This window comes from Paralichthys olivaceus, chromosome 16, assembly GCF_024713975.1.
Source record: "Paralichthys olivaceus isolate ysfri-2021 chromosome 16, ASM2471397v2, whole genome shotgun sequence".
NCBI lineage: Eukaryota > Metazoa > Chordata > Actinopteri > Pleuronectiformes > Paralichthyidae > Paralichthys > Paralichthys olivaceus.
The window spans coordinates 10,266,013-10,281,941 of NC_091108.1; the positions used below are offsets into that span (position 1 = coordinate 10,266,013).

Here is a 15,929-nt window from a genome sequence, read left to right on the forward strand (position 1 = left end):
TTATTTTCTTGAATTTTGCATCGTTTTTTCTTTTGTTGAACAACACTTTGGTTAACTGCTGTTGTTTTTAGGTGCTATATCAATGAACTTAACTTGACTATCACAACAGGTACGCATGTGCACTGAAAAGCTTGTGTTGAACATGCAAATCACAGCACACTACTGTTGCTTATAAACCACATTGCATTAAGCCTTGTGCAAAGTTTGTCACTGGTTTGGAAGCTGCCCCTGCAGCTGCTGCAGTGCTGAAGTGTTTGTGATGTTGTCTGTGGAGATGGCCATGACTGCTTTCATAATGAAAAGCCTCCCACAAGGACACACACATCCAAACATCCAAAAAAATAAAAAACACTCTGTGGAAACTCGGCTGTCACTTAAACCTGTGTATCGGTGGATTCTGGCACCTTGTCGTATTTTAAGAACAGAAACACATTGTGGTCAGGGCCAACAAGCTGTCACTCACAATTTCAACACAGAATTCAATGTAAATTCTAGACACAAATGCATTTAAATCAAGTAGAAAGGTTACTCTGCATCATTTAATCATATTGAACTGTGGGCCTGATTGAATCATTGGCCTTCATTTGGACTTCAGATGCCACAGAGCTGACATTACACTTCATATTTTGCGTTACGGTGTCTTGTCTGATCTGTGGTGCTGGCTGCCTCTGGTGCTCCCTGACGCCTGACGTTTTCGAGGCCAGACTCTTCCTCCAAAGTCTAGACTTCCATCATTTCCATTTACTGAGGGGCAGTCAGCTGACAGCATTCTTTCTTTGCAGCATGGTTGCTTTTTGTGGTCATGTTGCATGTTGTTCCTCAAGTGTATTTGGTTTTTTGGCAGAGAACATGAACATAACTCTAATCTGTTTGATCAGGTTGGTTTTGAGTGAACTTTTATCAGAACAGTTTGAAAGTGAGCGTCAAAGATTTGCTGGCACCTTGAGCTGAATTTTAACGTTCCCCGGAGTGGGAATCATACAGGCAAACTTTCCCTGGAACAATTTGTATGCAGCAGGAATGTGTACAGATGAAATGCCTTTCAAAAGCATTCTGTATTCATCTAGTGAGCCCTCTGTATTTCTGCATTGAACCATTGCGCTTTGAATTGCCTGCTTAAAATGTTTGTATTGCTGCCCACAGCCACTATTAGCTGTAACAAAATGACTTTCATTTTCTGCACATACACACTCATGCTACGTGCAAGTTTGGATGCTATCTGTTTATTTTATCCAATGACCGTATTGAGAGTGATAATGCAGAGGCAGACAATAGCATATTGTTTGACGAAATGAAATTCGGAGATTGAGAAACAACCAGGGACACTCGGCATCCAGGGACAACACCATTCAACAGCAGTCATTTGTCACCGCTAACTGCTGTGCTGCGGTTTGGCTCTCAGGGGATGGTTTGTTGTAGATGAGAGCCATGTTAATGAAAGCTGCACAGCTTTTTGTGGCTCCTCGCCACCATTGAGCACCTACACCTTCCTCATCCTGGACCCAATCATGCTCTTGCATTGGTCCCTGGGGTGCAGGGTTCATCTGTACCTGTCTCCTGTAACAGATGACCTGATGGAGCTCTGTCCGCTGCAAACCGGCGTGCATAGCGCTGATAAAGACACTCTGTCGGCCCCATATGCACGTATTCTTGGACTCATTCCTATTCTGACAAACAGTGTTGTGTTCTCTATTCATATGCTTGCACCACTGCCCTTCCCTGAGCTCAAAGAAGAGCTGGTCTGAGGAGCATACCAAATACTGCCGTATGCATCTATGGGATCCACAGGGAGGCGTGCTGCTGGAGGATGCTGGGGGCCTTTGAGTCACTTAGCCAGGGATAGGTAGTGTGGTCTGGCTCAAGGTCAAGATCAGAGCGGGGCTAAGGACATAAAGGTTTGGCAGCATCATGGGACACAAAGTTGTTTATACATGCCCGTGTTGCACAGAATCAGATACAAAAACACATCATGAACAGCAGTAATCATTGAAACAAGTTATAAAAAAACAGCACAAAGAGTAAAATGTGTCCAACGGATGAGAAGACAAATTCTGCTCTTCTGCATGAAGAGGGTGTTGAGTGTCTGCTATGATGACCTTTGCCCTCTGAGTGGCTCCAACTTGATAAAATGGTTGAGATCATTCAAATTAGTGCCAATAGGCTTTTGACAAAGTGTATCAGTCTTGACCAGCCTGTTTTTGTTCAGCATGCTAAGGTTGCCAAACCAACAGATCACTGCGAAAGTTAAAATCGACTCAATATAAGATGAATAATTATTTCACCTGCAGATTATCACATAAATCATGTAGAAGTGTCCATTCGGGTTCAAACCTCGGTTCTATAAAGTTTGGGAAAAGCAATAGGAACATGCTCTTAAGGATGATTTGCTCCTTGCAATTCACATTGAGTTGTTTGGAATTTACAAGCATTATTTATTGATCGGTTTATGATTGATCAATTTAATTTAGCAGATACAGACACCATTTAGGCATGACACTCTTAGATAGGCCAAACCTAAACTGATGCTTTCATTATCCCCACAGTATTGAATAATAAATCCAGCTGTCTCTGTGGACATAGACAGCCATGTGTGCTGTAGGCCTTTACTGCTATGACTGAGTTAAAAAGACCAAAATGTACCCTGTTATTTCTGCTATAAGCTAAAACGTCCATTCAATTTGTCCGTGCTCTATCACAGACTTTATTACAGGTTTGGTTTTGACACCAGCTCTTATAATAATTTGACGGCAGCTCACATTCTGCCAAACCAGCGGGTGACAGGTGACAAATGGAGGAAATTAGCAAATGAGTGTAAATGTTGCAGAACAGGAAAGTAAATAAGTAAAGAAACTCAAGCCGTGCATTGTTAATCTGCTGTCAGCACGATGAAACACAGCATCACCTCTGTGCTCCGCAGCAATAACTGCTCTGACCTTTTACACTAATTGCAATTACATTGACTTACTGCGAGCCACAATGTCCATAATCATAGGAGTGTATGTCATGGCTGTAAATGTGACAAAAATGAACGTGGAAGATGACCAATCAGGGACCTGTTTAACGGACCCCTGGGAAATGTCATGGCACAAAATCAGCTTGTTAACAGCAGCGGCTATAACCGCAAGCAGCATGTCTCGCATTAGCTCAAAAGACTTTATTATTCCCGGGTACCGTCACCGGTACAATTATTCTGCCAGATGAAACCTTATCTCCTGTGGTGTGCATGCAAATATGAACTTTACTTCGTCTTTTATCCTGGCATGTATTTAACATGTTGAACACAAAAGAGGCTGACATGTGCAGCTGTTCTTTTATCTCCTTGTGTTGCTCGGGTGGATCTTGTTTTTACCACCTCATGTTTTGTGATTATATTACCCACCTTTAACAAAGTGTTGTTATCAGCGTGGTTTTGTCGCCCGATGTGCAAATCAAAAATGTGAAATATGAGCTGAAGCCCGATGACAAACTGCTGCAGCTGCAAGGAGGAGGTGAAGACTCTTTCTTCAAATGGGTCCATGAGTCATGACTGAAAAAGAAATTCAGCTGACTTTAAATATAAGTATTTATGAAGTGCTGTGAAACCTCAAACCAGCTCCTACCACAGGGTATAAAACACACCGCTGTCCGTGAAATAAGGGGTATAGGCATCTCAACTTTATTTTATTCACTTTCCCCATGAATAATTGGCAAGGTCATATTGAAATCGTGCACATTTTTCCTCATGAATGTTAAATTAAATCCCAGCTTCCAGAGCTGTGAAGTGTAAAACTTGAGGCACTGTTCTGCAATATGATACGATATCATGTGTCTTCCTTACTCACACCATGCGCACGATCTTGATTTCGCACAAACGAAAGCAAAGTGCAGAACAGCAGCTTCTACACCAGCCGTGATTCAGCGCCTGAGTTCATATCTTACTGTGGGTATGTTTGTGCACCGCTTTTAATGATTGAGATTTGAATGCTTGCTGTCTGTGCTGGTCTTCTTAAGTTGTGATGCATCTTTTGTCGTGTTCCCTAGAGCAGATTGGATTAAGCGAGGAGGAATATCACATCTCTGACTTTTCTAAAAGCCATTTCATTGCCCCTTTTCCCGAGACTCTGTGTTGTGCTTCGGTTTAACAGACCGGTTACTCAGTTGTAGCCTTGGGATTCAATACACAAGTCACAAACTCTATAAATAAAGCAGCAGTGTTTGCCCGTGCCAGGCTTCTGTCCCATTAGCCTGGCTTGACGTGTGTGTGAGGAGAGTGGGGGTTGTATTTTATGATGTGGACGACAGGCAGAATAAATATTACTTGTGCTTAATCACAACCGAGCTGCAAAGGCGACTTGAGCTGATCAATTTCTCTGTAATATGTGGGGAAAACACATCTACTTACACACTCACACTGGAAGGGTTGGAAAAAAACGCCTAACGGGCAGTATTGGAACTAATATGCTGAGGAGCAATTTGTTTGTTTGCATTCTTGAACTCCTGTCGAAGAGTTTTAAGAGTGTGTGTTAGAGAGGGAGTATGTGAGCGAGGAAGCAAGCCAGGGAGGGAGGTGGTGCGGACAGGAGAGATAAGTAGTGTTTGGAGCAGCCTGAGTGGAGAAGAGGCAACCCCCCCCCCCCTCCTCTGTCCCTCCCTTCCATCCCACCCTGTCTCCCCCCTGTGGAGGCAATGCCAGTGTCTGTGTGATTGATTCACCCTGCGAGGAGGAGAGAGCGAGTCTCCTGGAGCCCTGGGTCATCCTCTCCCTCAGCCATAGGGGGTGGAGAGGGAGGAGGAGGAGGAGGAAGAGGGCTGGGGGGAGAACTTCTTCAGACACCTCCAGTCGCCCAACTTCACTTGCACAAAGGTGCGAGCACGGCAAAGGGGGGGGAGAAAAGACAAGTGGAGATTTTTCAACCATGTCTGTCCTAATAGCCACCCAGCTGAAGATAGACACCAGCACGCCTTCCAGAAGGGTAAGGGGGCCCCCTGTTTAGCATGCGTGGCGCACTGTGGCGTGGGTGTGTGTGTGTCTGTGTTTATGGGTGAGTCTCCTGCTCCTGACAGAAAAGGCTGCTGGCTGTGTCTGATAGCAGCTGGACAGGCAGGAAGGGAGCGGCGGGTCCCGATATCCTCTCCAAGGATCTTGATGGACAAATATTTTTTTCCATTTAATTTCCTCTCTTAAGTGCTGACTTCCGATGCATGGATGGTAACATATGCTGCGAAGAAGGCTCAGTGGCTCAATGTAATTCTTTGTAATGTGCATTCTAAGGACTTGGCTGTTTGGTGGAAAAAGTTGGAAGTGCGTGTGCATACTTACATGCAGATATTAGAATATTATTTAGAAAATATTTGTTTAGTTTTTAGTTTATTCATATGTGAAGATTCATTGTGTGGCTTTGAGGTCAGCTGACTTAATGCTGATTGCTTGGGTTTGACAAAATGAGCACGACTGTTGACTAACAGAAGTTGTGGAGAACTTTTTCTTTGCTATCGATCAATTAAAGTGATGTAAGATGTAACAACAGGATATTATTATTATTATTGGTATTTGTTTGGATAAAATATGGACCGAATCTATTTTACAGCAGAAAAACAAAAGGTATACAAATGATTTGACATATCTGTAGGACTGGGAGGGTCGATGCTGCATTCCACCTCACATGCATGCGTGTGAATAATGTGTGCAGAGCAGTAAGGAATACCAAATGCCAAAAGGGAGGAGTAGCAGACAAAGCTGTGTACAATAATAAAATAGCGGGACAGGCAGAGTTGGTTTAGAATACTCCTCATGTGATAAACTCCTTCATTTCATTTACTGCAACCACCTTTACAGCCCTTATTTTTCCACACACACTTTCCATTTCCACACATCCGACAGTAATTTTTTGGTGATGCGCTCCCTTGTTCGGTATCTCCCCTCCTTCCTTCCCTCCTTCTCCTCATCATCTGCTGCTGCCGCAATTGTAGTCTGCAGCCACAGTCTTTTCTATCACATCAGCCTGCATCAAACTCCATTTCCTCAGTGAGTTATCCGCTGCCATTTCAATTTCGGATCACTACATAACTTGCCTTCATAATGTAGTAGAAGATTCTGCACTTATTCTCTGTAGAAGGAACAACGTGCTCAGCTAGCTTCAATCACGGGAGCAGTTAAGACCCTTGATTTTACTTCTGTTTCAAAGTGAGTTAAAATTAGAGGGATTTTATAAAAGAAGAATGCACAGAATGTGTTGTCTACATGAGAAACGGTGTGTTTATGCGTCTTGTATTAGCATATTATCTTTTTAATATGACCTGAACTAAATGTGTCTGCCTTGGTGATTTGTGCATCGGGCCCAATTGTAATAAAGCTGGACACAGTAATTGAATTCAACTCTGTTACACAAGTGTTGTAATGTAGTGTAGGTGGAAGTCCATTATAGGGAAGGTATTACTCTGCAGACTCCTTTTGACTCTGGCCCACAGTGAAGAATAATTAAATTTTGATTAACACTGACAGAAGAACATATTTCCTCCCTGTCTGTCTGTCCATCTCTCTGTCCCTCTGTCTGTCTCTCTGTCCATCTCTCTGTCCCTCTGTCTGTCTGTCTGTCTGTCTGTCCAGTAAACAAGTCTAATGTTAATATTATTGTATTTTGTCACTCCACTCCATGTGTGTGTGGTGTCCAGGTATTATTCACGTCGTGGGGACCTCAATCTGTTTACACAGCCACATTATGGGGACTTGTCTTCCTTATTGGCACAAAGATCAATATCCCCATAATGTAAAACATTAAATATTAAGGTGAAGACATGTTTCAAGGTTATGGTTAAGGTTATGGTTAGGTAAGTAGCAACTGTGGTTAGGGTTAGAGTCTCCCAGAAATCGCTTTCAGTCACTCTCTTTCTCAGTCATGTTTTTGGGTTAATGGTTTGGGTTATAAGGAGCCTATTTTTCTATGACTTTATTCTTCTATGACTTTTAAGCACATTTCTTTGCACAATAGGAGATGTTGCCAGACAGTGTGAGTCACACCAAATGCGAAAGTATGTGTATCGTTATTGTGCGTTCTGATTTGACTTAGTTGCGACAGAGAAGAAGTAAGAGTTTGACAAAAAGCGTGGGGAGTCAGACGCTACTGCTTTGAACCAACACCTCCATGAGGTGTGTGTGTCACAGATGCTGGTGCTGGTAATTGAACTGGTAGGTGGGACAAATCAAACTAAAACAATCAACTTCCTTCTGTGTGTCTCTTTCACCTCATGCGGTATCTTTGTCTCACAACTCCTCCCTCTATGTCCCCAATTCAACCCCTTCAACCTCTGTCCTCTGGGGAGAAGGACTTCACAGTTTGAAACCCTCTGATCTACATTGTGTAATTGTGTTATTCCTGCTGAAAGAGCAGTTCTCATAATTGGACAAATTTAATGTAAACAGCTAATTTTAAGTGGATTTATGACGATTTTATTCAATATGAGAGGAAACTACTTACGGCCCAGTAATAAACTGTCTTGAGCTTTGAGATAAAATACACGTCCAGTCAACAGCAAAGCCGGGCGTGTAATCCGGCACAGGCAGCGGGATGATAAAGAAACTTGTTGCCGTGGTCGGCTTGGCACAGCATCAGGGGAAATCATTAGTGCCGGGCTAATACCAAATGGAAAATGGTGCGAAAATGGGATTATGTTGGTCTGTGACTAAATCCATTCAGTTACATGCATGTAGAGAGGTGCAGTCATCGCCTTATTCAGCCGAGTGATGTTTGGAGGAGATCACTGCGCTCCCTCTACACATTGATTGATCTGTTTGCTCTTCCATCCAATTAATGTGTGTGTCATCGGGTTGCAGTGTGTGTAGCGTGTTGATGGAAACAAGTTGACCCGTGGTGGCGTTTCTGTCATTTCAAATCCATAATTCAAGCTACATTTGAGGTCATGAATCATGCAAAGGTATGAATGTAGTGACACTGAACTGCACCTCAAGCTGTTTTACACAAACAACAAAATAACATACAAAGGCTCAACCTGGCTTGTTTCTATAACATCTTGGTTCCAGTTCAGTCTTTGCTGCTAAATGATGATACAAAGTTGCTGTTTCTTTCTACGCAGTCCTCAGAGCCGCTCACATGATCACTGGTATTTTGACATTTTTTTTGTTTCAGCATGGCGAGGGACACGTTAATTGCGCCCACTCGCCTTTATATAATGAAAAAACATCTGTGCATTGTTAGGTTGTAACTCTTCCAGTAACGTGTCTGTGCACACATATCGTGAGAATCAAAAGTAAACTCACCCGATCAAATCACGTCATTCAGATAAAAATGCATTCATTATAATGGCAATGTCCAGTGTTACACCTGAGGTAAGTTTTAGCTTGTGTATGCTCCAGCTCTTCCATTAGCCACACGCAGAGTTATTATGTATGCTCCAACTACCATCATCATTATAGCTGTTATAACAGCCTACAAATTCTTACCACCTATAATGCTTAGCTTGAGTGCTGCAATGTTTGTGAGAGGCGTAGCTCTGCTCGCCTGGTGTATCTGTTAGGGGGCGATATGGGGAGTCAAGCTGAGCCCAGGCTCCCCGGCACAGTCCTGAGGGGAGCGTTAAAGCAGCCAGGCAGTTCACAATGGCTCCCCAACAAGGTGAGAGAGATTGCAAGACATATATCAGAGACGACGGGATGGATGTCAAGCGACTCGGACCTATTTCCCTGGGGGTGCGCAGACCCAGGAAGAGGCATTTATGAATTACAGAAACAAATGATGACAGGGACCAGAGTGAGCCACTGTGGAAGAGGACGCTGCTAGACGCCCAGATGTTCAGCTCCCAACATAAATCTCTGCTGAGACTCCAATTAAAAAACACGCAAATGCATCAAACAAAGTTGTGATTCAATTAATTTATGAGTGATATATTCACAGTCAAAGGAAATTGATTTTAAAATGAAAAGGAAAGAAGAAATAACTTTAATTAGGCAGAGGCAGTAATGCCTTATGTCCTTGTTTTTAAATGAATGGCCAAACCTTTGAAATCAATATTGTGTATTCCAGATACATATCCTATTATAAAGGTTACAAGCCATGAATCAATGAGCCTTAAGGGGTTCTTTCAGAGATGGAGACGACTCACTACTTGGATAAGAAAATTATTAAACTGGCTCTTTGCTCAGCATTGCATTTAGAATGTTTACATTTCTTTTGTTGTTGTCTTTGTGTCCTGATTACTCTTTGCAGTTCATCTTGAATTGGACTTGATTTCACTAAACGGGAGATGCAGAGCGGCGGTACTCGACAGAATATTTAGGGGCTGAATTGAGCCGAGCTTTGGCGCCGCTGCTTTGAAGTTGTTCCCCTGTGAAGATGACCTATTTCCCAGAAATACTGCTTGGGCCCGCTGGAGTGATAGTTTGAGCTGACACGGTGGGAGGCTGAGGGCTGTTCGCCTGTGGCAGTCATGACAGGGGGATGGCAGAAATTTGAACAGTTTGACTCAAGACCCTTACCCCCGCTCTCCACCCCACATAAGCCTATATTCTGCATTTACCAGGGAGCTGCATGGCCGTGGCCTTTATGAGCACTTCAACCATTAAATCACTTGCAATGTAGTGCATGAGCTGAATACCACTATTGTGGGAGCCGACTCAAAGTATACGATAAAGTGAGGGATAGTTGATAAATCTTGGGGAGGAACAGACACAGGGATGGTTTGAATTATTACTGTTAGATGAGATTTAAAGAAAAAGTATTTATGAGTCTTATGATTCAGGAGAGATGAACACCAAAAATGTATGTATTTTATTCTGGTGCGGGGTGGATCTAGGGCGGGACTGTGGGGGATACTTGCCCCATCTGATTGCCATCTGAAGTGCCACCGTTCTGTCCATAAAAAATAAATTAATGAACTAAACTAGTCACTGAAGCCATTTTCAGGCATGGACCCTGGGGAATGTCTGCACATTGGGTTGGACTTTATCTGGAGTTTGCTTTCCACACATGAACAATGCAGCTGAAAATTCTCCGCACAGACATGTTCACAACCACATAGAAATCTCTGTGGTGCTCAGGTGAGGGGTGGTGCAGCAGGTGGAGGCAGAACGTGACGTATCATTTCTTCATGTTTTTGTTTACAGCACATTGTCACTGGTGTCCGGCCTTATTACCAAAAACCCTCTTGACATCTTCATTGGTGACTTTACGCATGTGGTACAGCTTTTTCCTTCTGGGATATTTGTATTGTTGTTGTATTTTTCATATTTCTGTCTGTCACATGTTAGAAACGTCATCAACATTCCCCACTCTCTCACAGTGAATATTTCATCATCTCCTTCAGACATTATATCTGGAGTTTTTTACAATAGGGAGCTGGCCGGAGAAACTCTGGAGAATGTCTCTTACTTGGACATTTGCCCTCTCAGATTCAGCCACTCTGGAGAGTGTGAGGAGATTATAAGGAGTTCAGGGCATGTCTGAAAGCTTTGTGTAAATTGTGGCCCCTTTATGGACCCTTATGTAGAGAAATCAGATATGGCGTTTTGCTGTAGGATTTTGCTGTAATTGTCTCCGGGTGTTTGAGACATATAAGAAGAATTGAAGCTTTGCTGTTGTGTTTCAGGTGTTTATTTGGTTTAATAAACACGAATGTTTGTTGTTGTACAGGAGGAGAGTAGATATGTCTGAAGACCTGCGGTCAGCCTGCTCTAATGCAGCGCGCCACAGAGAGGCACTCGAGATCCGTCCTGGGACCATGTGAGATGATTGGGGAGAAAAATTAATGACTCCATTCATGATAAAAAAAGGAGCAACCTTACATTATAAGAGGTTTTAATTGAAGGCGAATCGAGGTGAAACGCGTCTGGTTGAGGCGAATGTTTGTGCGTAAACGCTACATAAGACAGCGGTGCTCCAGGAGAAGCTGCTCAGTGTTGGTCACTTCTCATGCAGAGCGCGTCTGCGGAGAGTAGCCGGGATCTCTGCGTCTTTCACAATCCTCATGCGTGAGGGCTGTGCGCCAAAAAGCAGAGCCGAAAGTGTGGCAACATTCTCTTTTTTGCCCTTTCTACTGGTTTGCGCACCATCAGCGGGAGTTCGGTGGGGGATCGATCATCTGGCCGGAAACTCGGCGCATCCGCCCGCTGTTCTCGCTGTAAGGAGGCATCTGAAGAGGGGGAGACAACGTGCTGTGAATACAGAAGAGAGCAACTATTGACACCTACAGCCCACCAGTCTGCCGTGCGCCTGGATAAAGCTAAACGGACATCTGATCCAGGATTCGGCTTCACATCAAGCAGTGAGTCACCCACAATCTATAGATGCGTATTTTACAGCTGAGTGTCTTCTCCTCATCTTTTTTTTTTGGCTCCATCCCGGAGGTGAAAACTGGCTGTCTGCCATCGGGTCTCCTCGAAGCGCACAGAAAACCAACAGATCTGCCCAAATAATAACAAAACAAGAAAAGAAATAAATCAGACCGAGCTCCGTCCGTGGCTCTGATATGCTCTAAGTTGTTTTTTTTTATTTTGGACTGGACCTGTATCATGGCTTCGCTGTACCAGAGATTCACCGGGAAGATCAATACCGCCAATTCCTTCCCGCACCCACCTGAGGCCAGCCATCTCCTCGGTGGACAGGTCGCAGACGAGGAGAACGCCGTGAAGAGCCCGCAGCAGCAAGCCGTCGACGGCAGGGCTCACGTGCCGTACCGCAAGAAATGCGTGCGAGAGGATGAGGATGTAAGACACTTCTGTTTTACTTGCCCCCCCCCCCAATTTTCAAAGACACATGCACACAAATACAAACATCTGCACACACGTACAGGCCCACACATGAAGATATAGAAGCTCTCTGGGTGGTTTCACTCTCACAGGCTGTCCCAGAAAGTTTTGAAAGCATGAATGTGTTCCTCCAGAAGCTTGTTGTTGATGTTGTGTTGAAGTGAACTGATTTGCTTCTTTTCTTCTGAAACACCTGAGTGTCTGTCACTGGAGCTGTCTGTGGTGCTGAAATGTTTCTGGTCGCACACTGATGACAGAAACACTGACACTGGCGTCTGCCACATCACTGAGGCTTCACAAACAGATCTCTGGCAGCTCTGACGTGGGTTTGATGCTGGTCACCAGCTTGGCTGTAACTATGCTGGAGCCAGAAGATTTGGTTGAAAAGCTTTTAGTTCAGATTAGAAGTGTGAACATCTTTGAGAACATTTTTTTTTTTAACTCAGAAGCCTTTGTCTTAATACTTCAGGTCACCTTTTATACAAATGAGCTAGATTGGGATAAAATGTTGTAGAAAGCAGCAAAGTGCTGAAGTTTAGGGTTGGAAATCCTGGAAAAGCTAGCACATGAATGTGCACTGCCTGACAACTGCTAGAAGCAGACTTTTCCATTTGCTAGTCGCTAACTTCTGGCTAAATTTGTTGCTATTATGATCACCAGTTATTTCTTAGGCCTGTTTTAAACTAGACGACAAGATTGACAGAAAACAAAGAGACTTCTACCCGAAGGTCTAGGAGACCCAACTACTCTGTGTGTGTCTCACTTCTCTTCCACCTTCTCCAACAAATAACCAACAAAATCACAAAATCAGTTGCTATTTGTGTTTTGGTTTCACTCTTCAAGCTTCAGCCTCCTGTCTCTGTGCCGACCCGCTGCAAAGACTTGTTAATATACGTGTTGCTTGTTGCTGTTGACACCGGTTCAAACCTACAGCGAAAACAAACACACTTCACTGGCCTCTCATCTGTAAATGGCTGCCAACACTGGGATGTTCCCTTGAATTATTGATGCCTGTCACATCGAGCACCAACAGATAAGGTTGGCAACAGGCTGAACGCTGACACTGCACGGGCTGTCAACAGCAGCAACACCAGGGTAAACAGAAGCTTCTCCGTTTCCCCTTATTTCATCCAAAAGCCTCCATGTTGACTATAAGATGTACTTATAGCATATGAAGTACTAAGATGAAAATTCAAATAAATGACTTTCCCTCTCAATTAAACCTCGAGATATTGTGACCAGGGGCGGTTTTGTTCTGCCAGTTTTCCAACATGTGTATTATGTTTGCACCGTTAACCTTGAAGTCACCTTTAGTCCTGATGTCCCCCTGAGCCGTGCTGAAGCATGAAATTGCCTTTTGCCTCAGAAGAAGGGCGGACCACTTCAAGGAGCGATTTCCAACCCCGCCGCCTCCAGTGAAAGTTTGAATGAGCTATTGTTGTTTCCATTTACTTTGCAGAGAGACAGGGTGAGAACTGACTTTGAAATGCCCATGAATTTATTTTCCTTTATCCAGATATTTGCTATTGTTCAGCCTGTTTTTATAAAATGCAGGTTGGATTGTTTGAAGAAGCATTTTGCTCAGAGCTGGTAAAAAAAAGAAGATTTTTGTTTGTTTACTGCGGCTTTCATCTAAGTGCCTGAGCCGACACAATGCAGCCCCTGCATCTTTGTAGGAGAGATGTGTGTGTCGTAGGATTGATTAATTGTTGCTGTGCTCTCCATGCAAGCATCTGTATTTCGTGCTGTAGTTTGAGTCACCTAGGGAGATATCAGCAGTCGTTCTTTCTCCTCCTAGCAAATAGAAACTCCAGTCCAAAATGAATTATTGTTTTTATGTAAAGGTGAAATATGGTGGCATTTTACTTTCAGACTGGCATCTGGGGGCTCCAGCATGACCTCCCCTCTACTGAGTCTTTCTTTAAGAATAGTTTGTTTCGGTTTCTCATTGTAATAATGAAAGATAACACACAGCTCTGCAGGGGTGGTAATCAACACACTGTGCTGTATGTCGAGTGGCAAAATAACATGACAAACATGGCAGCTTCCTCGTGAATATCTGCCAACTTACCACTGAAAGAGTTTGATTCATTACCTCTGCTGATTAAGGAGGTTATGCTATCATCAGCATTTGCTAACTGGCACGACTACCAGAAAACTACTGGGCAGATTTCCACAATTCTTGGTGGAAGGAAACGGTATGGATCAGGAAAGCATCCATTAAATTGTGGTGGAGATCTGGATCTGGGGTAGAATCCAGGAATTTTGGATGTTGATGAAAAAACCTGGCATGTTTAAAGGACTGAAATCTGAGTATTTGGTGCATATCTAATGAAAAATCTCAATTTAGTGAATTTAAATCTGTTTCATAAGGGGTGTGGGCTATTTCAGCAGCTGTATGGGAACAAATAGGGTTAGAAACCAGCAACTTTCACCAATCTGTAGCTGAGAGACATAAAATGGCATTACGGCTTGTTTGATCATTTTACTAATTATAATTCAGAGAAATCACAGATTCCTCCCTCAAGCTATATCTCGAAACTTTTTCAAATCTTCTACACTGTTATTAAACAAATGAAAACAGCGAAATGTTGCTGTGTGTTGTGACGTTTAACTGTAAATTCATTCTGAACGTATAGTCACCAGTGATGAACTCATTTCTCACAGGTCCCCGTAATCTGAGACATGCATGCTGCGCTACAATGCAGTCGTAATTTCCCCCCCTTCCCAGGCTAAAGATTTGTGATTAAAGTGCACTGGAAACGAATCCTAATTTCACCTATGATCAGCTGCTCCGTAAAAAATATATCTCAGCCTGTACAACAAAGCTCTTATAATATAAAGACAGTGTGATATTCTCCCTGAGGAGGCTGGTGGCAAAGAAGGGGTTTTCAAATAGCGAGGTTACACTGCAGGCTTCATCTCTGTGGACGAGCGAGATCTATGAACTCGATGATTTATTTTTGGAGATTACTGCAGTGTTTTTTTTATACTTCAAACATTGATTTTCAGGGTTTATGTCCAGCTGTAAAGTGCCATTATGCCTGCATGTTTGCCATCTATTGATTACTTTAATGTTCATGTTGAAAAACGTGTTAATTCCCATGTCCTTGTCCTGCTTTGGATCACAGGAAAATTTTAAAGGAGTAAATCATAAATCACCCTGGCAGGAGTGTAAAATTCAATTCTTATTGGTCATAGTCTTGCCCAGGGCTGGTACACGCACACACACAGAGAAACAGACACACACACACACACACACACACACACACACACACACACACACACACAACACACACACACACTATCTGTCCTAATATGCACTTAACTGTGCCTTCAACTTTGAGATATTCCAGATGTGAGTGAGACAGTTTGGCCTTTCGTATTAGTTTAGCTCTGAGTTTCCTTCGAGGTCCGTAGCTCAGATAAATCAGGCACACAAAGCTCAACGAGAACCGCCATTAAAGAGGAACAGAGCAGCGAGATGTGATAGGCTGCCCTCATTCTCTGTGCCGCTGCGCTAACTGAATCCTTCTGGTGACGACTGCTCACTGAAGACTTTGTCACCTGCTGCATTCATCCAAAAATGATGATGACGTGTCCCGAGGTGACCCTCTTACACAACACCTGTGGTGTTACAAAAAGCCAGATGTGCGTTTTCGGTGTGTGTGTATGTGACTACTCAGTTATCTGGCTCTGTTATTATCCGTTGTTAGAGTTAGAAGTGGAAAGATTACAGTGGAAAGATTACAGGAAACGAGGAGAGATGGAGAGGGATGAAAATGAACTTGGTAGAAGGATGCAGTAGATATCAGGGAGGAACCTGCTACATTTCAGTGCAGGTCCTGATCAGGGGGTGGATTTCTTACATTATATAATTCATAGAACTCTTTAAAAAAAATCTGGCACATTTTTAACTTATATGTGAGGGTGTGACATTTGGTGCAGCTTGAATTCAAAAGGACTATTGGGCCTTGGTGTACAAAACCACATATAGCAGTGAAAACAAGGCTCAAACTCAACATTGATGTATCAATGAAACTTAGTTTATTAAGAGCCAGTCATCTATTTACATATTCAGCAATTACAAATGTGTATCACTTATTTAGTGTGATTTGTGACCATATATGCTGATAAATCAGTTAATTACTTTTACACTGAGGGAAGTATTTCACTCTTTAGCTTCTAAATG

General features: G+C 43.1%; 1 protein-coding gene across 4 annotated transcripts in view; it reads left to right on the forward strand.

Annotated features, from left to right (window-relative positions):
* The window catches only part of LOC109640026 (A-type potassium channel modulatory protein DPP6-like), a 68,006-nt gene that overhangs the window by 2,401 nt on the left and 49,676 nt on the right, over positions 1–15,929 (forward strand). For 2 of the 4 annotated variants that reach the window (XM_020103823.2, XM_020103814.2), the window contains exon 1: positions 11,361–11,695. The exons of 1 other annotated variant lie outside the window; for it this stretch is intronic. In XM_020103823.2, the coding sequence (XP_019959382.2) occupies positions 11,501–11,695 (195 nt within the window). In that variant the 5' untranslated portion in view covers positions 11,361–11,500. Of the gene's footprint in view, positions 1–4,779; positions 4,953–11,360; positions 11,696–15,929 lie in introns of those variants that run through there. One more of the 4 variants, XM_069510642.1, reaches the window with a different exon arrangement.